This window comes from Pholcus phalangioides, unplaced genomic scaffold (assembly GCF_987345545.1).
Source record: "Pholcus phalangioides strain wild (caught in Gottingen) unplaced genomic scaffold, Ppha-v1.0 ptg000015l_1, whole genome shotgun sequence".
Classification (NCBI taxonomy): Eukaryota; Metazoa; Arthropoda; class Arachnida; order Araneae; family Pholcidae; genus Pholcus; species Pholcus phalangioides.
Window position 1 is genome coordinate 77,079,414 of NW_028301608.1, and position 22,393 is coordinate 77,101,806.

The window sequence follows — 22,393 nt, forward strand, 5'->3', positions numbered from 1 at the left end:
TTTGACGATATAGGTGTCAACAAGGAGAATGCCTCTATTGCTTCCTCTGTTATCACATTTCACTTTTTTGCAAATTAGTCCGCTTTTTTTTCAAACGATGGAAGAGTACTCCTTGATTTTATTCTGGCTTGAATGAAGCCTTCACGACTATCCGTTGCTGATACAGCAAGAGATGCTTCAATTACGAGTCATTCACACCGTTCAACTACTCGTGTGTGAAAATTCGGTAATGAATTTGATGGAAAAGCAGGTTCATATAATTTTTGTGGATCCATTCCCTGATTTTTCATAATAGGTGGTTCAGTCACTCACACTTGATCCCATGCACATAGTTCCGAACAGTGTTTGGCAGAGAAATTTATTTTCGGAACATGGAATGTACAGATTTCTGCTTCTGATAATCCTTCATTTCTAATTTTCAAAATTCTCTTGATTCCCAGTTTTTGTAAATGAGATTCTCATCTGGGAGTAATGAGAGCAATAAATTTTCTGGGTGGACGTAGAAGTTTTTTTCTCCCATCGCCCCAACACAATCTTAACCCATAGGATCTCATGTTATACCCGTTGCTTCTACCGCCCCCCCCCCCCAGGAACATTCCATCCCCCCCCAGGGGGCGTTAACGCCCATGTTGGGAATCACTGATCTAGTTCCTGCACAAGATGCCTTAGAGGTAACTCGTAAAGGGAAAAAGACAAATAAGCCATTGCAAAGGATGGCCTATTTTTTTCTCTATTAATTTGATAACACCATTTTTATAACCAGTATTGGTAACAGTCCCGTCGCATCCGATCGCCATCAATTCCTTCGTATCAAAATCTTGCTTCAAAAAGTCTAGGATTGATGACTTTATATCCCTTGCTCTACTGCTTCTTGGAGTTGTTCAAAAGCAAATGAAGTACTTGCTTCGGCACCGATTGATGGACCAGCTTCAGTACTAGTAGATAAAAATGCTAACTTCAACGGTAAACTGTGTTTTGGCTCATACTACAACTACAACTACAAATAAATACAACACCACAACAGGCAAATTGCCCAACGAGGTGGCTGACTTAAGAACATCATGGATCCTCGAGCCATTTTTTGGAGGCCCCTACCTACTACTGCTACACACCAAATGCACCCCCCCCCCACGGAACCCCCCAACGAATCGGTACATGCGGGAATGTGCGTGTACGTGTAGTGCAACCTGACGTAAAGTTTGTTTCTGTGTAATGTTTGTTATGTGTAGTGCTGTCATGTGCCACCTGTTTTTTTTTTTTTTCTAACTATGAGTGAAGTGTTATGATTGAATGATTTATGGTTGTAGGACTGTTGCTCTCTGTGGCGAGACTTTTTAACGGGGAGATCGGCTCTTCAGCCGACCACCACTGTGTGGTTCGAACCCGGATCCTCGCATCGCAGATCACTTTCTTCAGTGTTGAAGTTTTATATTCTGCTGGTTTACAGAATGGCAACTCTTCTGTTTTGTTTATCTTGTACAATTTACTTTTGATATGAGTGGCAACTATCAGTCTTGTTTACGCGGCCATGCTGTACGGTTGTATCTGTCTATCTCTCTATACAATTAAACTTATATTACGGGATTCCCTGCGCCCAGTCAATGTGTTTGACTATGAATTAGTTTCATAATTTTCACAGGTTATGGGCCCAGCCCCTGTTGACAAGTTAATTGTAAGTTTTGAGGGATTTATGTTCTTTGTGAACAAGTTCTAGTTTCCGAATCCGTTAGTTTACGTTTCGACCACCACGATGGCTGCAGTTGAGATTTCATCAATCAACAAATTCGACGGTTCGAATTATTCCCAATGGAAGTTCTTGGTGAACTGTGCGTTGAAAGCTAAAGGAGTCTACGACGTGGTTGTAGGCGAGAATGCTAAACCGAATGTAGGTCCTGCCCTCACACGATGGGAGAAAGCTGACGCAACAGCGATGTTTGTTATCACCTCGGCGATCGAGATGACCCAGATATCCTTGGTGCAGAACTGTCGTTCCTCGAAAGAAATGATTGACAAACTAGACTCGATTTATCAGCAAAAGTCCGCCTTCAACAAAATGTTATTGCTGGACAGATTTCATCAGCTGAAAATGGAAAGCAGCGAGTCAGCTGTGGAGTATATAGCCAAAGTTGAAAACCTCGCTCGTCAAATCACGGACGCCGGTGAAGAGGTGAGTGATGTTACAATCACAACAAAGATTCTGAGTACTTTGCCGACAAAATACATGAACTTTCGTCAAGCCTGGTTGTCTATGGATTCAAGTAAGCAAACGGTCTCCAATTTAACGGCACGTCTCATCGATGAAGAGCTTTCGATTTCGCGCAACGAACAGAGTGAAACTGCGTGTGTCTCAGTTTCTAAGCCGAAGAAGTACTATTCGTCGAAAAACAAAAATTTTCAGAGTCATGAAAAATCCAAAAAGCGTCTCGACAAGTCGAAAGTGATCTGTTATTCTTGCCGAAGGAAAGGGCACTATGCCTCCGAATGTAAACAACGAAAGCACGACTTCAATCGTCGTTCGTCTGAAAATGATGGTGCGTCCAATTTTACCGATGTGAATCATGATTTGCTCAGTGCTGAAAGTGTCTCCAGTGCTCTTCAATCAGATGAAAATGAATGGATTCTTGACAGTGGCGCATCTGCTCACATGACGTGTATTAAAAAGTGTCTTAGTGATTATCAAGAGGCAGATGGTCAAATTAAGCTCGGCAACAACACTGAATTACCCGTTCTTGGTAAAGGTAAGGTTTTGATTAAGAAATTCGTGAATGGTACATGGAATAATGGGGAGATCCATGAAGTATTATATGTCCCTGGTCTAAAAAGAAATTTACTGTCGGAAGGTGTACTGGCTACCAGGAACATGAAGATAATTTAAAAAAATCACTATGTGAAAATTTATAATGACAATAGATTAATTGCTGAAGGTATTCGTACTGAAAGTAATTTGTATAAAATGCTTTTCAAAGTCATATTTAGTGATGAGGTAAATATTACAAGTAACAACGACTTGCAATTATGGCATGAAAGAACTGGTCACATAAATATGAAGGCTCTTAAAGAGCTATGTGAACGAAATATTTTGAAAGAAAATATTAATTTTTCTGATGCCGAAAAATTCTTTTGTGAGGCTTGTCAGTATGGAAAGCAACATAAGCTATCTTTCACAAGAAGGGAACATAAATCGACTATCCCAGGTGAACTAATTCATTGTGATCTTTGTGGACCGATGTCTGTTCAATCGGTGGGAGGATCAAATTATTTCATTCTTTTTAAGGATGATTTCACAGGCTATCGTTCAGTTGCTTTCATAAAACACAAAAGTGATGCGTTTGAACAGTTCAGAAAATTTGTTCATCTCTGTGAAAACAAATTTCAACATGTTGTCAAAGCAGTCAGAACTGACAATGGAACTGAATTTATCAATAACGAGTTCAACAATTTCCTTGGTCGTAAAGGGATCTTGATGGAAACAACGGCACCATACACACCTGAACAAAACGGTCGTGCAGAAAGAGACATGAGAACAATTGTTGAAAGTGCCAGATCAATGCTGTACGCAAAACAGCTACCTAAATACTTGTGGGCAGAAGCAGTGAATACTGCAGTATATATTCTGAACAGAACACCAACAAGTCAAGCTCCAAATTCTACCCCATATGAACTTTGGACTGGAAAGAAAAATTGCCTGAATCATCTCAAGATTTTTGGAAGCGAAGCGTTCATGCACGTTCCGGACTCTCAAAGAAAAAAACTGGAACCCGAAAGTAAGAAGATGATTTTCGTGGGATATGATAGAGACTCGAACAACTATCGATTATTCGATCCGAATAAAAGAACTGTGAAAGTGTCGAGAAATGTCAAGTTCGATGAAGTCCATGATGTGAAGATGGTTCCCTCAACATCCAAGGTACATGTCATTCCGGATGAAAACAATGATATAAGCCCGAACTGTGATGAAGATATGCAAGATGATATGTCTGATCGCGAATCTAAGAATCCTGATCCCGGAAGAGAAACCCATAGGTACAATCTTCGAGATCGATCTACAATAAAGTCTCCTTCTTACTTCGAAGCGAATGTGACGGAAATCCAAACACCTGTTTCATATGAAGAGGCGATGTGTTCTCCTCAGTCACAGGAATGGAAGAAAGCGATTAAAGAAGAAATCGATGCTCTTGAGAAGAATGAAGTTTTTGACTTTGTCAATCTACCAGATGGCGAAAGGACTGTAGGTTCAAAATGGGTATTCAAAATTAAATATTTCCCAGATGGAAAAATTAAGAAGTTTAAAGCAAGGCTGTGTGCAAAAGGCTTTTCGCAGATTGAAGGAATTGATTACTCAGAAATCTATTCACCAACTTCAAGATACGACACGATAAGGGTTCTGTTTGCTATTGCTGTCCAACGCAATCTCAAGATAATGCAATTTGACATAAAGACCGCTTTTCTCCATGGTGAAATAGAGGAAGAAATATACCTTGAGTCACCTCCGGGATTAACAAGCGATGACAACAAGGTGTGCAAACTAAAGAAATCTTTATACGGTCTGAAACAAGCTTCAAGATGTTGGAACAAGAAATTCTCAGACTTTCTAAAAAGTCATGGTTTCGTACAATCATTTGCAGATTCTTCAGTTTATTTTGGGACATTCAAATTAAAGACTGTGTTACTAGCCCTTTACGTAGATGACGGTTTACTATTTTGTGAAAATGAAGACATCCTCAAAGAAATCGTCAATAATCTGAAGAACACTTTTGAAGCTGTGGTGTGTGAAAAGGGACTTTTCGTTGGTATAGAGTTCATTGAGAATAAAAATTCCATCTTCATCCATTCGAAAAGTTATATTCATAGAATGCTGAAACGATTCTCTCTTGAGAATGCAAATCCTGTGAGTGTTCCTGCGGATCCCAATGCTATAATATCTGCAGACTCAACACCACTTGAAAAAGGTTCAGTACCTTACCGTGAAGCAGTCGGAACATTAACGTTTCTAGCTATCACTACTCGTCCCGACATAATGTTTGCCGTTCATATCGTGAGCAGGTACCAAGAAAATCCTGGACTGTGTCATTGGAATGCCGTCAAAAGAATCTTTAGATACCTGAAAGGTACATCATCGTACGGAATCGAGTATACACAACAGAGTTGTGATGAATCAACCTTGGTTGGTTATTCTGACGCTGACTTTGCGAATGATGTGGACACTCGAAAATCGACATCAGGATATGTGTTCAAGATTAGCGATGGAGCTGTCACATGGGCTACCCAAAAACAGTCAGTTGTGTCTGCATCAACTACAGAAGCGGAATACATCTCTGCTTCGACAGCTGTGAAAGAAACTGTGTGGTTAACTCAACTTCTCAAGAATTTTGGTGAAATTATTAATGCCGATGGAGTACCCTTGTGCATTGATAACCAAAGTGCCATAAAACTCATCAAAAACCCGGTATTCCATAAGCGAACCAAACACATAGATGTTAGGTACCATTTCATAAGAGAAAAATATGAGGATAAATCCATCTGTGTGAAATATGTTAAATCAGTTGATCAAATAGCCGATATTTTCACCAAACGCCTTCCAAAAGAGAGGTTTGAAAAATTGCGAAACATGCTCAATGTGAAAATTTCATGATTATATATATATATATATATTTTTGACAATGTTTGTTTTATATATATTACCTGTAAACCATAGAATTGGTGGGAGTGTTGAAGTTTTATATTCTGCTGGTTTACAGAATGGCAACTCTTCTGTTTTGTTTATCTTGTACAATTTACTTTTGATATGAGTGGCAACTATCAGTCTTGTTTACGCGGCCATGCTGTACGGTTGTATCTGTCTATCTCTCTATACAATTAAACTTATATTACGGGATTCCCTGCACCCAGTCAATGTGTTTGACTATGAATTAGTTTCATAATTTTCACATTCAGAATCGTTAGATATAGATGAGTTTTCAGTGGTTGATGAACTAGTTTCCGCCGTTTCTTCTTGAGATGACTTCAAATAGGATATCATTTTCCTTTTTTCATTGTTTTTTGATTTTTTCATTATTAGGACATTTACTTGACCAATTGCCATCTTGCATGTACTTCTTTGATATTGCAAAAAATCTCGCTCTAGATTTGGGATCTTTCTCAGCTTGTTACACTTAAAGTCTTCAAAATCGCATTTGCATGCTGCAATGTCGAACAATTTCCAGGCTTCGCACTGGAAAGATTTCAAGTTCAACTTGAAAGAGTGAGAATCTTTCCTTGCTTTCATATTTTTCTGAAGATTCTTGTATTTACAGTAAAAGTCAGAAAATTCTGCATATCCATTGGTGAGAAACCCTAGGTATTGAAGCAATTTTCCAAATATTTAATATCTTTGGCACGATAATTTCAAGAATGTCTGCAATAGCTGAATGTTTTCTTGATTGTTGTGCCTTCATATTGCGTTGAATCAGCAAATAAAAAAGCATGACATTGCCATAGGTGGGCGAGAATCCTACTATTTAGGATTTCCTAAAATGTCACAACGAAAAAAAGCTTCCGGTCATCATTTTGACTGCTATACACCCTCTCAGTTAAGAGGTAAGATTGCAAATGAGTACTGAAAACAAGGGAAAAACATAGAGGTAACTGAATGAATCACGTGATCAGGGGAATAGGAAAGCCTCCTCCGCGGTATCATGTTACAAAATTCTACACGTGCGTGAAACTTCAAGGGTGATGAGGAACCTCAAGAAGTTTGAATTTTGGGGGGAAAAATTAGGAATGGCATTTCCTCACATAAAGGCATATTTTAAATTCTATTACAATGGCAGTTTCGGGGGGGAAAAAAATTTGTTCCACCCTAATGTGCATTCCAAGATGGGGCCTTGTGCATTGTAAAAATGTGTTATATGTAGTGACCATTTCATTACAACCACCAGTATGATAAATCCTAAATATTTCCCTATTCACAACCATGTTATTTTTCACAAAATATAATCACAAAGATTATAAAATATAATCACATTCCATTTAACATTTACATTCAGCTCTGCCTCTTTTTTTTTTTTTTTTTTTGGGAGAATTATATTGGGAGAATTCAATACAATCTGCTTGTAATAGAGCAATGCACAATTGGATGCCTGATAAATACTTGTGTGACTCTATCCTCTATTGAATATTCATGGCTTTTTGGAATAATACAAAAGCTGAAGCTTTATTCAAAATTCCCAATTGCATTAATAGACAAGAGGGCAAAATAGTCTTTCATGGGCTTATGCTATGGATGCCACTGACATGATGAAAGGGCTTCTAAACATGTGAGGCCCATGAAGTCATAGGATAGGGCCCTTAAATTGTTAATGATCTTTATCAATACTCATATGCATACAATTTTTTTTTAATTTTATCTCTTAAAATAACAAAAAGCTTGGGGTCTTGGAACTTTTTAAGATGGCCCTGTAAGATTGGAGAAAGAGAGAACCTCAGTTTTGATCATATGACAATCGATGGACATCCTTATATATGCTGTCTCTCTGCCTCCTAGACTATTTCAGATTGATCTAGTAAGTAAAAATTTCATTTCAGCGGACTTGTTACGAAGCAGACAGGAGCTTGCATCTGAATTGAAAAGAAAAGTAGACAGAGCAAATGCTATGAATGAATCTGAGTGGAATGAGTTACGAGCAGATATCAAAGTTGGTATTTCACTTTTAGTACTTTCACCATGAAAATTGTGTTTTTTTTATTTTGATGTTTACAGTTTAAATATTATTGAGCTTAATAACAGGGTTCGCACATCCTTACAAACTCCTTAAAAACTCCTTACTTTTCATTTCCCTCTGGAAGGGCCCTTATAACTCCTTACTTTTTGCAGCCACGCCTGAAAAAGTCTTTTTTTTTTTTCTCTCTGAAGGGATGATCTTTTTTAGAATAGGCGTTCCCCACGGTGATGAATAGCATTGCCTAAAAAAATAAGAGGAAGCTTCCCCCCAATATAAAGAGGAAGAAAAGATTTAAAAAAAAAACGCGCTCTCCCTTTATAATAGGAAATGTGAAAGCAGGGAATGGGATTGGAACATCCAATGGTTGTGCATACCTGCCAACCGTTACGGTTGCAACAACAACGCCTGATAAAACTTTTTTGTCGTATTTAATAAATTAATACGATTATACGCTTTTGCTTCTAAAAATGCGATTTTTTACCGAATCGCTAGTTTTGACGTGTTTTCCTGCCTATGTCGCAAACTGGTCAGCGTTGGAAATCGATGGTCCGTAGAACGACATCACTCCGCTGAACCAGTAGCCGAAAATTCCCCCATGCCCAGTGGTGAGAAAGTTTTTACTTATGTGGCGAAACGATGTCTCGAACCTCCTATATTACGCAGTATACTGAGTGCAGACCTCGCAGCTTTCCTATTTATCCTACTATTTTCCTACTTTTGCCTCAATCGTCTTTTTTTTTTACCGCAATTCTCTCGTATTATTCCTATTTTATCCCTCCTTCCTATTTGCTTACAGCCAATATCTCATTACGAAAATTCCGAGAAACCGCAAAATGTCACTGCTTTCCGTAGTTTTTTTGACGTGTTTTATTCACATTACAACTCGCTACTGCAAAAGAAAGGAAAAAAAATTTCGAGTAAGGGATGACGACAAGCGTATCTTTTCGCCGCCGCGCCTTAAAATGCTAAAAACTGAAGTCCAGTGGGGAAAGCGAATCTGTTTCGCAGATTGGTTGCAGTAAATAAAAAGGCAAAAAAAAAAAGGGAGGTATAGGCTCTATCCACACACAAGATTCCATGAGAGAGAATGGGTTTATATCTCCTGGGATCTCGTAACGAGCGTTCATCCCTGAAGCCAGGTTTTCCTAGGAGTAGGCTTTTTGCGCCGCGTGAACCTAACTGGATCATTTCGTGTCGGCAGAAATGAGTTACATAATGGCGTTACGCATTTGCGTTTTCCAAGCGTGGCGCATCGGCTCAGGATGGCTATATGACCCTGGCGTCATCTACTCTATCCGGTTTAAAGGGAAGAGACACAACACGAAAATGAAGGGAAGATCGCTGAAACGCGCGGCACACGACGCTTAACTCACTAGAAGCAGTCTGCCAATCACGCCCGATGTAAAGCGCTGTCGTGAGCCGTATTGCGCTCTATAGGAAAACAGTCGTACTGCTTTTCATATTGATGAATAGACGGCGTGTAGCGCTGGGTGATTCACGTTGCGCGTGGCATAGAAAACCTGCTAGTAAAACCCGGCTTTTAAAAGTGACAGCCCGAGCCACGTCTGGTTTTACAGGAGGGGAGGGGGGAGGACGAGCCGATCAGCCGCTATAGCTGGAACCCACTTTTTTTAACCTTAACCTTCTGAAAATAACTTTCGGGTATCTTTATGTTAGGGGTCATTCAAGTATTACGTCAGCATGGATGGGGGATTTTCGATTTGCTGACTTGATGACGTGGAGGGGGGGGGGGTTGGATGATTCTTACGTCATCAACCACCCTTTATAAAAAATATGAAATATTCTTAATGGCGCCTTACTCGGTGCGCGAAAAACGAGTAAAACTTTTCACTAGTTTGTGGGCACCTGAACTAACATTCTCCCTATTGAGTCCCCTACAGAGCCACTCTAGTGATCTTCAAATACTTAGCGGATCCAAATGCTCTGGAGCTGTCCCGCGCATCATATAAGTGATCCGTGATTATGCCGCAGATCATTGCATTTTTAATTGGGTTGCTGTATTTTTGAAATATGACATCCATATTTTTATGGGCATCTTTTTCTTAGCCACCTCGTTGGACATTTTGCCTGTTGTGGCGTTGTATTTGTATCTCTCTCTGGCAGAAGTGGCCACAGCTCAAGCAAGATAAAAACAAAATTTATTGCGAACTCAATACATCACTTCCGATTTCATTAAATCATTTTAATACTATATACTACCGTAACTCTCTCTGTTCTTTCTTACTACACTTCTCAATACCTAATCTTGTTCATCATGCTCTGTTACTGTTAAAATTTGTGTTCTCTTGTCGCTTGTTACTCGTGCGTACAGTCACGGCATATCTCTTTCTTTTCAGCTGAAATTGCTACCCATCATACCCTTTATTCTGAAAGTTGAAGTCTTGGAAACATTGAAAAAGAAATTAAATGAAAATCAATTCACATGTGGGCTTCTTTTATTGTCTAGTGGTGCAATTTTTTTTTCGGAGGGGGCGTGGCCCCATGACACCTTAAAAACTCCTTACTTTTCATTTTGAAAATTTTATATGAGCCCTGAAGAGTTGCTGCAAATATAAATAATTTTGTAAGAAAAATCTTTTTTGGCTGTGGTTTTTATTTTGAATAATTGGAGGGGGAATGAATATCACTTTTAGAATTTTTATAATTTATGTGATGCTATTATGAGTTATATTTTTGACTAACACTTGAAAGTTTTAGAACACTTTGGTGATGACAGAAAGCATGTACGTGGATTGATTATTTTATGAATTCTTATGATGTCGGGTAACAAATCAAAACTTGTAATTTTTGAACCACTTCTAGATCTATATTTTTGAGAAGAGGGGAAGTTTGTTTGCAAATTCAAAATAAATTTGCATATGTGCCCCGCCTCCTTTTTTTTGCTGTAAAACTTGTAAGTTATGAAGTTTGCCATGACTCCTTAAAAACTGCTTGAAACTCCTTAAAAAGTCCTTAAAAACTCCTTACTTTTCATTTTGAAAATTTTGTATGAACCCTGAATAAGGGGTTATATACTTACCACATGAACAAACCAAAATGGTTAGTGATTATGCATAATTATTAAATTTACCATAGCATATAGCTAATTTTAAAAAATTTATTTTATGGTACAGCATTTTACAATTATCAATTTTCCATAGCAATTTGTTACCGAAAGGAAGTATGATGATGAATTGGGCAAAACTATTTGGTTTCGTTGGTCCATGGATGATATAAAAGAGGCAAGTTTTTGTTTAATTTGTATTAGAGATGTAAAATTCTCGAGAGTAATCTTCTCTGGAGGAATTTCTATTAGAAATAAGTTGAGACTATTCTTATATGTTCTTGATGAGAACATTCTCCTGCTATTTATATAATATAGTTATATATAATATCCTTGAGAATATTCTCTGGTAGGACTGCTTTTATATATTACTGGGGAATATTATAATAAGAAATATTCTCAAGTTATCCTATCACTTTCCAGAGGATATTCACCAGTTATAGAAGTTTTTCCAAAGAGTTACACAATTCTCAAGAATATGTGTAATAACATGTATTATAATAAATAGAGTCCAGAAGTTTAGGCACTAAAAACGTTCGAAATGGGCACTAAAAATACTTGAAATGGGCACTGAAAAGGCATAATTTTTGAAGGAAGAAAAAATAACTAAAAACAAAAGTATTAAGGGTCCAAAAACTAGCTGAAAAATCAATTGAAGAAAGTGAAAGAAAATGAGTCGGTAGAGAAAATGATCTGTTGGGCTCACTCAAGTTATGAGTAATTCTTGTTTATTTGTTGTATTATTTGGAATAATCATTATCATTTCTATAGTTGAAACATGGCTATCTTGTTCTATTTTTGTGGGGGGGGGGGGAAGTGACACTTTTATATTACCACATAAGCGGGCCCTGCGTATCCACATCTCTCACACCTCTGAGGGCAACTCTTGTCAATTCAATTGAATGCTAGATATGTATGTTTAACATGTAAGCCATGGTTTTTTGCAGTGCATTTATGGTGCAAAAAATAATAAAAAAAAACATGTGTACCAGATCCCTGTCTGCTCCTACCCTGCCTTGTGTGAGCCATGACATCAATTCAAGACCTTGAGAAAATCATCGGTCCGCTATACACATACAACACTGTCCAATACCTGAGCAAGACATATGAGAAGCCTGTTGGAAAACAAAAATTTCTAATTTTCTGCTTTTCTAACTTGGGCTATATTCATCTGAAACAAAATCATGCACGTCTAACACTATCTGGTCAATGCATGGCACCACCAATCTCTCAGATCACTTATTTGCATCTAAATGTGGCTATGGGGGGGGGGGGTCTTTCTGATGGTAATTAATACTGAGAGTTGGAAAATTTTAAAAGGATCAATGCTTTTGAAGTTTTCAATGAACAAAATATTCAAATTATACAGATTCTGAAATTCACTAATAAACTTAAAACTATGTTAAAATAGGCATTTATGGCATGAACATGTCAAAAAAAGGCATTTTTACCAAAAGTTTGAAAATAGGCAAAAAAGGTATTTCTGGCATTTGTCCTGAACTTCTGGGCTCTAATAATAAATAATCTCTATAAATAACTTGAGAGTAATTCTTATTATTTTTGGTAAGAATATTCTCTAGTTATTTATAACGGTAGTCCTTTGGGAGAATATTCTCAGAATATTCTTTGTCCCCATCTCTCTTCCTGTCAAGAAGATGCAGGGGTGGGAACTCTGCGCCAATTGCACCTCACTGTGCCAAAATTAACATCTTGTGCCAATTGCACCGCACTGTGCCAAAATTAACATCTTGCGCCATCCTGCTCCAATATTGCATTTTCGTATTTTTCTGCCCCACATATCGAATTTTGCTTCAGTATTCCCGGAATTTCAGAAAGGACGCCGCAACATTTTTTTTTTTTTGCGTCATTTCCTGCATCATTCCACAAACATTTCCTTCTTGCCGCGAAACGATTCTTTCCGACAAAAGCGTGTTTATTCCACTGTACTTAAATTATCGCCTTATTTAAACTATCTGGCTTTCCATCGCGAAACCCTGATAATATCCGTGATCATGCTACTGAAGATGGTTTGCAATGGTCTTTCAGCTTTAAAGTGCAAATATGAGTCAGTTTTTGTTTTTTAAAAAAAAGTTGCCACTGGAAGCAGCAGAAATTACTATAGTCGATTGTCATTGCATCAAATCCGGATGTTTTGTGAAAAAAAAAATTTATTCCAGGAGTAGTAAAAAGAGCATGTCCGCCGAATAACAAGCGTTAAATCGTTCATGTTGCAGAATAACGAGTGTCAGATCGCCAAACATTGTGTTGATTCTATCGAAATTTCTCTCCCATTTTGCAACAATTTCTTTTAGAGTATAAAAAAATTGAAAACTTTCTTTAGAATAATAGTATAGATAACATTTGTACCATGGAGTATTTCAAAAAAATAGTTTGAAAAGTTTGTCAGTGAAAACTCTCAAGAGAGTGCTGTAGCCCAGGTCAATAAGATACTCACTGTATGAAAGATGTTTGATGTCATAACTTTGATACCTTATTCGTTCTTGTCAGCATCTTTCCAGATGTGGAGGTACAACAAAAACAGCAATAAAATGAACACAGAATACAGTGCTACTGCTGAAAGTATCTCACTGAAAGGTTAGCGTACCAACTCTTTTTTGAGAAAAAAAAGTTGAATGCTGTGCTGTTTGAATTTGGCAATAAAACTGTTGGTGCTATTCTAATCAGCCCCTTCAATGTGTGGAGAAATTGACTGTGGGTTTAACAAAAGTGATCAAAATCAACTTTCCATTAAGTGCCATTATAAAATTTACTTGGGAAGCAAGCTTTTAAAGGAAATGACTTTTTTAATGATTATTGATGAATTTGATGTCTATAATGAAAATTGAGGATTACTTCGATGTCAATAACAGTTTATTCAACACAATGAGAAAATGAAAATTTCCAGTGTTCGGATATCAGAAGAGCAATAAAGATAAAAAATGTGTGAGTTTTTAAGAAAAATTAACAAAATGAAAAAGAAAATTAAATGATAGTATTTGATAAAGAGAGAAATAAGGGAATGATAGATGACAAAATATGAAATATAAAAATAAAATTCAATTGAATATAAGAAGCAAAAATAGGATAAGCAGCTAATGGAACAAATTAAGAAACATAGACTCCACCTTTTTAGGAGCTTCCAATTTAAGAACCAACATGTTTTTGCAAAATAGTTTTTTGGTCCCATTGCTGTGAGTGTCTTCCCTATTTACGAACTTTCAATTGCCAACAATAAATTTTGAAGCCTGATTAGCAAAATTGCTATTGTCTGTAAGAAGTCATCAGGAATATTGCCCACAGAATTAAAAAAATAAAGTTACTTGTGAATATATTCATCAATTCTCAGTTTCTAACTTATGATTTGGAAATATCATTTTGATGACCAGCACCTTCAAACATACAGCATCACCTGATGCATCAAAGTACGTTCGAAGGCTTATGGGTTCAAGACTAGCTTCATTTTTTTTCAGAATAGTTTCTGATAGGAAGTGCTGTTTCTGCTTGTTAAATAAAGAGGAAAGTGCCATGACTATATTACACAAGCCTACCAACAAGGGAATTTCCATACCAAGCTGCCAATGTACCAACCTCTCAGGAGAAAACCTGTTCAAAATCAACTGTAGATACTGGTTTAGTTGTCCTCTTTGAGTGAAAATGACTGGTGCTTCACAAATGATCGAAATTGCATGAATGAGCTAACAGTTAGGAAATTTTGCTCATCTAAGGATTCAGCAAAGTTTATTTTGTTGGACAAAGAGGTTTTGGCAACAAATTCGGACAACCTATATTTTAAGTATCGGGAAAAATCTAGTTTGTCGAAATAGAAGGGGGAAAAGATCAGTGGCAGTAGATTTCTCTTTTATGATCAGTCATATCCTTCACCCTCCCCTGTGTGTTCTTTTTCTCTCTCATACTTGTGTATATACAGGGAACATGAACGAAATTTATTAATACACCGTTGTGATCAACTGCTTCAACAAGGGGACACCAGTATCATTTAGTAAGGGACAATTCCAGGTTGTGGTGTGGTAGGGAGTTTTCCTTTAATAGGGTTGTGAATAAATGGAATAGATTACCTCTGCGGGTGGTGAATTCGAACACAATTTACAAATTTCAAAAGAAGTAAGATAAACATATTGGGATAAATCTAAAAGCTATCCACACTCAGATAAAGACATACATAATTTTTTTACGATGCAGTCTATAATGCTGAATATTTTTTCATGATATATGCTCTCATATACAGTATTAGGTTGCTGTATTTTATTTATAGCAAGCTGTTTTTAATGCATTATTTTGAAAATTTGTAGAATTTGTAGAAATTTGGAAGAATGGCTTTTGAGATTAAAATGTCATATTTCTATCCCATTTTTTGACTGAAATCCACAAAAAAGAATTCAAAAACTAATTTCTCTCGAATGTCCTTGTAAATTCACTCACAATGAGGCTTTTCGAATAGACGTCATAATCATCATCAGCATCACTCCCAAAGGACATACACTGGATGATCCCCATAGAGTGCAATGTTAAAATTGCCGATTTTAGCATAGAAATGCGGAAATTTAGTGGGGTTTTCCGCCACATCAATCATGCCGCTGTGGTGGTCGAGTGGTTATAGTGCCGGACTCGTGATGCGAGAATCCGGGTTCGAACCCCACAGTGGTGGTCGGCTGAAGTTGGTTTTCTGTGGTTCCCAACTTCAAGGCGCAAATGCGAGCCGATCTCCCCGTTAAAAAGTCTCGCCACAGAGAGCAACAGTCCTACAACGGTAAATCATTCAACCATAACTCTTCACTCATTGTTAGTAAAACTGGGGGCAGATGACAGCACTACACATAACAAGCATTACACAGAAACAAACTTTACGTCAGGTTGCACTACACGTACACGCACATTCCCACATGTACCGATTCGTTGGGGGGTTCCGCGGGGGAAGGGGTGCATGTGTGGTGTAGCAGTAGTAGGTAGGGGCTCGGGGATCCATGATGTTCTTAAGTCAGCCACCTCGTTGGGCAATTTGCCTGTTGTGGTGTTGTATTTGTATTTGTATTTTAAAAATTGAATTAAATATTTGGTTTTCAAAATATTGAGCTCGCTTAGAGATACGAAGCCTAGAAATTTAAATATAATATAATGAGCCGGACCCACTTTTGAGGTGGATATTCATGCAATAACATTGATTTCAAATTTTTATTATCTTAAGTGGGAAAATGAGAATTAATGTTTCCGTATTGTCTTATATCATCCAATTGCATCAATCCATATAGTTTAGGATGTTTTTAAATTAATTATGAGCCCATATAAATTACACTGTATTTAATGTCTAAAGATAGAAATTACTCAATATTCTGTTGTGCAATATTTTGATTATTGATAATGAAAAATATATATAAAAAACCTATGCTATATTGAATTAATTGGGCAAATGATTTATATCACTGCCACATAACTTTTTCTTTTATATGTGTGATGTGATCATTTTTGTTCAATTTTTTATAGGTTATCAGTCACTTGGGCGAAGGTGAGTTTTTCTTTTTTTATACTTTTCTCCTGAATACAGGCATCCTACCCTTTACGCTATTAATTGCTTCCACAATATAACAGTGTACGAGAAAATTGTGTAACATGAATTAAATTTAACATGGTAAGATAGGAATATGGAGTTTTCTACAGAAGGATAAGAAAAAAAATGAACCCAATTTCCAGCAGCAAAATAATTTTTTTTAATGAAATAAGTTTTCACTTTTCAATAAATCTCATCAATTTAGGCTATATGAATAAATTTAATACTTTTTACTTCTGTCTTTACTACTTGATATTGATTCTTGTGAGTGTGGATGTTTTCTTTCCTTAAGAGCCTGGTATGATAGGCTAATAATATTTTAATGAAAGCAGGCAAAATTCAGCAAACAATCAGCATTCTTCATCGCTTAATATAAAATTTGAAGCAAAGCTAGGGAATTCCGAATATCTCTTGCAAATATAACAATTCTAAATTCATTGGGAATTTCTTCAATTAAAATTCTGATAGTATTGTTGATGTTTTACCAGAAATAGGCCACAAGATCTGTTGAGATAGATATGAGCATTTCTTCCATATTATTCTCGTGCATGTCGGCAATTCCAACAGATTGCATTATTTTAATTATGTCATACTTTCATACATATGTCTCATATTTCCTGATATATGTCTATCGATTTTCGCATATTAGGTTGATTCATATTATAAATTATATATTTTTTTGTAATTTTTTATGTGCCCTTTGTCAGCCATCTTGAATTGACCACCGCAAAATGGTGATTTTGGCGCTATGTTGGTGCTTACAAGGTTCATGGGAAATTTACCGGGGAAGGCTGTGGAATCTCTTTTTCTGTTAAAAATAATGGGGGGAGGGGCCAAAATTATACTGTTAATGGGGGTTTTTTTTTTTTAAGGAGTTTATGTTGCGTGTAAAAAAAAAAGAAATTTATATTTACAAATTTTTCTCTCAGAAACCAAACAATTTCAAAACTGTTTTATTTTCTCCCTCACCCAAGGGCAGTATTATTTTGGTGAATAAAACAATTCTTCATTTGATTATCACAGGGTTTGTATAGTTCAGGAAAGACCTGGAAAAGTCGGGGTGGGGGGGGGTGTTTACTAAAAAAGTCGGGAAAATAGCCCATTTTTGTTATAAAACCTGAAAATTACAGACGACCTGGAAAATCCTCACGATTGCCATCTGATCGGAAAAAAAGATCTATTAAAAAAAATAAAAATTTCCCTCAGAAAAAAAAAAATTCTGATAACATTGTAAATATTGATAATGTGTAAAATATCGCAATGTATCACAAAAAACTAGATACTGCCGAGGAGGAACAATGATTTTGCAAGTCTACGTGGAGAAGCACATTGCTGCGACCTTATTGTAACTCTTTCTAGTATTCCCAGAAACATTGTAATTACACGTCATAGAAAGCCATGGGTACAAACAAAGCTTCCTAGATACTACAAGCCTGAAATATATCTTCGTGACGTCACAACCTGGGTCTTTCCACTCACACACTTCACTTTACTCAAGCATTTAAAACTCGCAACCAACGTGTATGTTTTTAGAATTGGAAGAAAACATCATGACAAATTTTTTTTTTAATCACAATTATTACCTATTATGATATACGAAAACACTGAATATTAAATTAATGTGAATTAAATATGAAAAAGATAGAGGTTTCAAATTCCCTGCCAACAAATATTTCTAGATGTAAGGATTTTTTTTTAAATATAAAAAACATTTTTTTTTTTATGAAATTGAAATTTCGAAACAAAATACCTTTATATATTAGGAGGCTCGATAGGAGGCTCTAGGGTAGAGAGCAATGTAGGCAGGTGTAGTGCTTTCAATGACTTTTTAGCGTCAGTTTTTAATGGAGATAATGATATTCGATATGCGGGTGTTGCATGGGGTAATAAAACCCTCAACGATATTCAAGTAGAAGATGTGGAGTTCCTAAATCTTCTAAGAAATGTATGTGCAAGCAAAGCACCAGGACCAGATGATATCTATCCCAGGGTCCTCAGGGAATGTGCTAATGAATTGTTGGGGCCAGTCGCACAGATATACAGAAGTAGTGTTGCTGAGGGTATCGTCCCGAGAGATTGGAAACTTGCTAACGTTGCTCCGATATTTAAGAAGGGTAGTAGAGAAGTGGTGTCAAATTATTGTCCAGTGAGTTTGACGAGCTCCCTCTCGAAAATTTTGGAAATTATTATCAAAAGGCAGTTTGTGAAGTGGATAGACGAGAATAATGTATTGTCGGATAATCAGCATGGGTTCAGGAAGGGGAAGTCATGTGTAACAAACCTCCTTTGCTTCTATGATCACGTGACTAAGGCTTTGGGTTAGAGCAAAAATGTGAACGTTGTTTACCTTGATTTCCAGAAGGCATTTGATGGCATTTTCCAACATGGCAAACTCTTGAAGCGTTTACACGAGATTGGAATTGGGGGAAACTTGCTGAATTGGATAGAATCGTGGTTAAGAGACAGGTCGCAACGAGTTATGGTGAACGGGGAATTCTCTGGTTGGACAGACGTCACAAGTGGAGTTCCTCAAGGAAGTGTCCTTGGCCCATACTTTTTTCACTTTTCATCGATAAACTCGATCAGGGTATCAATGGGATTACTAGCAAATCTGCAGATGATGTGAAGCTAATGGGGGTAATCTGGAATGAAAGCGATAGGGAGTTGCTCCAGACCAACTTAAACAGAATTGCAGCATGGGCAAATGAATGGAGCATGGCGTTTAGCATTGATAAGTGCATGGTCGCTCATTTTGATTCGAACAACCCACGGTTCTCTTACGAGTTGAGTGGTGTCACTATCCCGGATGCAACTGGGGTCACCGATTTGGGAGTTCTCATTGACGAGCGACTTAGGTTTTCTGAACATTGTTCAGCGGTAGTCAAAAAAGCGAATAGAATGCTTGGTCTCATTTTCAAAAAGGTCTCTTCGCGTTCTCCTAAAGTCATTCTTCTGCTTTTTCGAGGATTAGTTCGTCCTGGACTGGAGTATGCTGTAAGGTTTTGGAGACCATACCTACAGAGGGACATAGAATTGGTTGAAGGGGTGCAGAGAAGAGCTACGCGTGCCGTTATTGGCACACAGGGCTTGAGTTATGAAGAGAGACTTCATTTTTTGAATATGTTTACATTGGATGAACGCAGGTGTCGAGGAGATATGATCGAAGTATTTTTCAATGGGATGGATAGGATGGACCATGAACTTTTAGTACACCGTAAATCGACTGCTTTTACAAGGGGACACCAGTATCGATTGGTGAGGGACAATGCAAGGTTATGGTGTCGCAGGGAATTTTTCTCTAATAGGGTTGTTAATAAATGGAATAGCTTACCCCCGGAGGTAGTAAATTGTAACACAATTGACACGTTTAAAAAGAAATACGATAAACATGTTGGGGTAAATCGAGAAGCTATCCATTCTTAGAATAAGACATCCATAAGTATTCTTTATGGGCATTGTATGATATTTTATCATGTGTATATATTGTTTATAATTTGTGTTAATTGCATTTTTAATTGGGTTGCTGTTTTTTTTTTTAAATATATGACATCCATATTTTTATGGGCATCTTTTTATCAGCCACCTCGTTGGGCATTTTGCCTGTTGTGGCGTTGTATTTGTATTATTATAATCGATTTCTGTTAATTTCGATGCTATTTGAAGGGCAAGAACTCAAAATTTCTCTAAGAAATTCATGACCCACACTTGTAGCCATATATGGTAAACCCTTGACCCGCGGACCAAATGTGACCCTGAAGGTTATCTGATATGGCTTGCCCCCCTCAAACCCAATTTTGTAAATGACCTGTGGCACAAACAGCACCAGAGCATTTAAGTGGCCCATGGCATATTTTCAGATCACTGAAGTAGGCCCGTGGCACATTCAAAGACCACTTAAGTAACCCGCGACAGAGTTCCAGAACACTTAAACGATCTGTGGCATATTTAAAGATCCCTTGAGGGACATGGGGCACAATTTTAGAGCACTTGAGTGGCCCCCAGTGCAGTTCTACATCACTCAAGTTACCCGCGAAACATTCCAAATTACTTTAGTGATCTGTGGCATAATTACGGATAACTTGAGTTGTGTGTTGCACTAGAGATGTAAAATTCGTGAAAATTTTCTCATCGAGGAGAATATTCGCAAATATTCTCTGCTTGGACTACTGTTATAAATAACTTCAGAATATTATAAGTTCTTGATGAGAATATTCTCCTCTTATTTATAATATAGTTACATATAATATCCTTGAGAATATTATATGGATTATCTTGAATCTATATTAATCTCTCTCTAATGAATCTCTTTCATAAATCACTGGGGAATATTCTTATAGAAAATTAGAATTATTCTGAAGTTATTAATAAAATAGTCCTTCCAGAGAATATCTCAAATTCTGTCCTCCTGTGTCTCTTCCCGTCAAGAAGATGGGTATATTGAAGTTTGTAGGCCACAATATATGAAAGTTTGAAAGCAAGAAAATTAAACCAACAGGGCTGAATTACACAACTTTTCAACTTTTTGAAAAAAAGGGAGTGATACAGAATTTAAATGTATCGTGCATTGAAAAAACAACAGTTCTGTATTTTCTTAGAATGAAGGTGATTGTATAATAATTGCTTCCTTTATCAATCACCTTTGATTTAATTTCTTTTGTTGTGAACTTATTTCTGAAAATTTATCTAATTTTAAAATAATTTTTTAATGTTTTAATTTAATGGTTTTTAAAATCTTTATAACCAAACTTTTAAAACCTCTCATCATGACCTGGAGAATATTCTCAAACTAAAAGTTGTCATTGGGCGTGATTATGCCAAAAATTGTTTTGTTGTAAATGTTTCAGGCAATAAAAACTGATTTATATTTCACAATATGAACAAAATTAGTAAAAAATTTTAAAATATTTAAAAGAAAAATGAATATTCTCGATTATTCTCCAATTTTTACATCCAGGAGAATATTCTCATTCTCCTAGAATATTCTCACCTCACATCTCTATGTACAGGAAATTCCAGTATATATTCCAGAAATTCCAGTATATATATTCCTATGTAAAGGAATTCCAGATTTTGCATTGTTGCTATGTAAACTTATCTGGGGGATTAGAAAAGTGTTTGTACTGACGAGATTTTTCACTCTAATAATATTCATTAAAGCTGGATTTGACTGCAGAAAGGTTTTTCTTGATGCGAAAATATACACTAGCCAGTCAAAGGGTTAATGGTCAACTCCCTTTTTTACAGCCAAACAATGTTATATTTTAAAGGTTTCAGTAAGAACCCTCTTTCCTTTAGTCATCTTGTTTTAATCTGTTTTACTGACATTTTTTTTTTATGCCATCAATGTCAAAAATTTAGTAAGCTGTAAGTAAAAATTTAGAAATGATGTTTATGCAAAATTGAAGAAACACCAAAAATATTTTGTATTAACTGAATTTTGTGCAAACCAACACAAATCAACGTCAGAAGCAAGTTTTTACCTACCAAGCCTGGGGCGACCACCGATGGATCGAGCCTTCATTTCCCACCCAGCTCCACTGGTTGGAAATTGCCATATGGCGATATATGACTGGAGTTGGTGTGCGGTGAAGTAGTCGATAAACTCTCATAGTAAAAGGGAAAATATGCAGTTCATACCTACCTTTTTATGAAGTATATGGCGAAAGGGGAAGTTACAGGGGCTTGATTGTATTTTATAAAATTTTGAGTATGGCTCAAAATTATTTTATAATATTTTATGGCTTATTATTTTCTTAACAACATACTTAAATTTCATATCAGTTAATTTTTGTAGAAGTTAATATTTTTCAGCTTTTCCCCCTATATTATGGGAACGGTAGACTCGCCCATCCAATACACATTATACTAAGGTTGCACCAGGCTATTGGAAATTAATTTAAAAAGGGTCATTTAAGTAGAATAAACTTCTGCACATAGACATGCATTGACATGTTATCTCTGCTATGTTTAGAGAAGGGGGGGGGGGAAAGGGAGGAAGCCAGTCTGAAAATGCCAGATTATAGAGAGTTTACTGTCATTTTTTTTTTTTTTAATGCAATGACTTTC

General features: G+C 36.7%; 1 protein-coding gene across 3 annotated transcripts in view; it reads left to right on the top strand.

The window, feature by feature from the left end:
* The window catches only part of LOC149076725 (uncharacterized), an 83,231-nt gene that overhangs the window by 47,060 nt on the left and 13,778 nt on the right, over positions 1 to 22,393 (top strand). For all 3 annotated transcript variants that reach the window (XM_089244356.1, XM_089244355.1, XM_089244357.1), the window contains exons 10-12: positions 7,564 to 7,673; positions 10,862 to 10,942; positions 16,264 to 16,285. In XM_089244356.1, the coding sequence (XP_089100482.1) occupies positions 7,564 to 7,673; positions 10,862 to 10,942; positions 16,264 to 16,285 (213 nt within the window). The remainder of the gene's footprint in view (positions 1 to 7,563; positions 7,674 to 10,861; positions 10,943 to 16,263; positions 16,286 to 22,393) is intronic.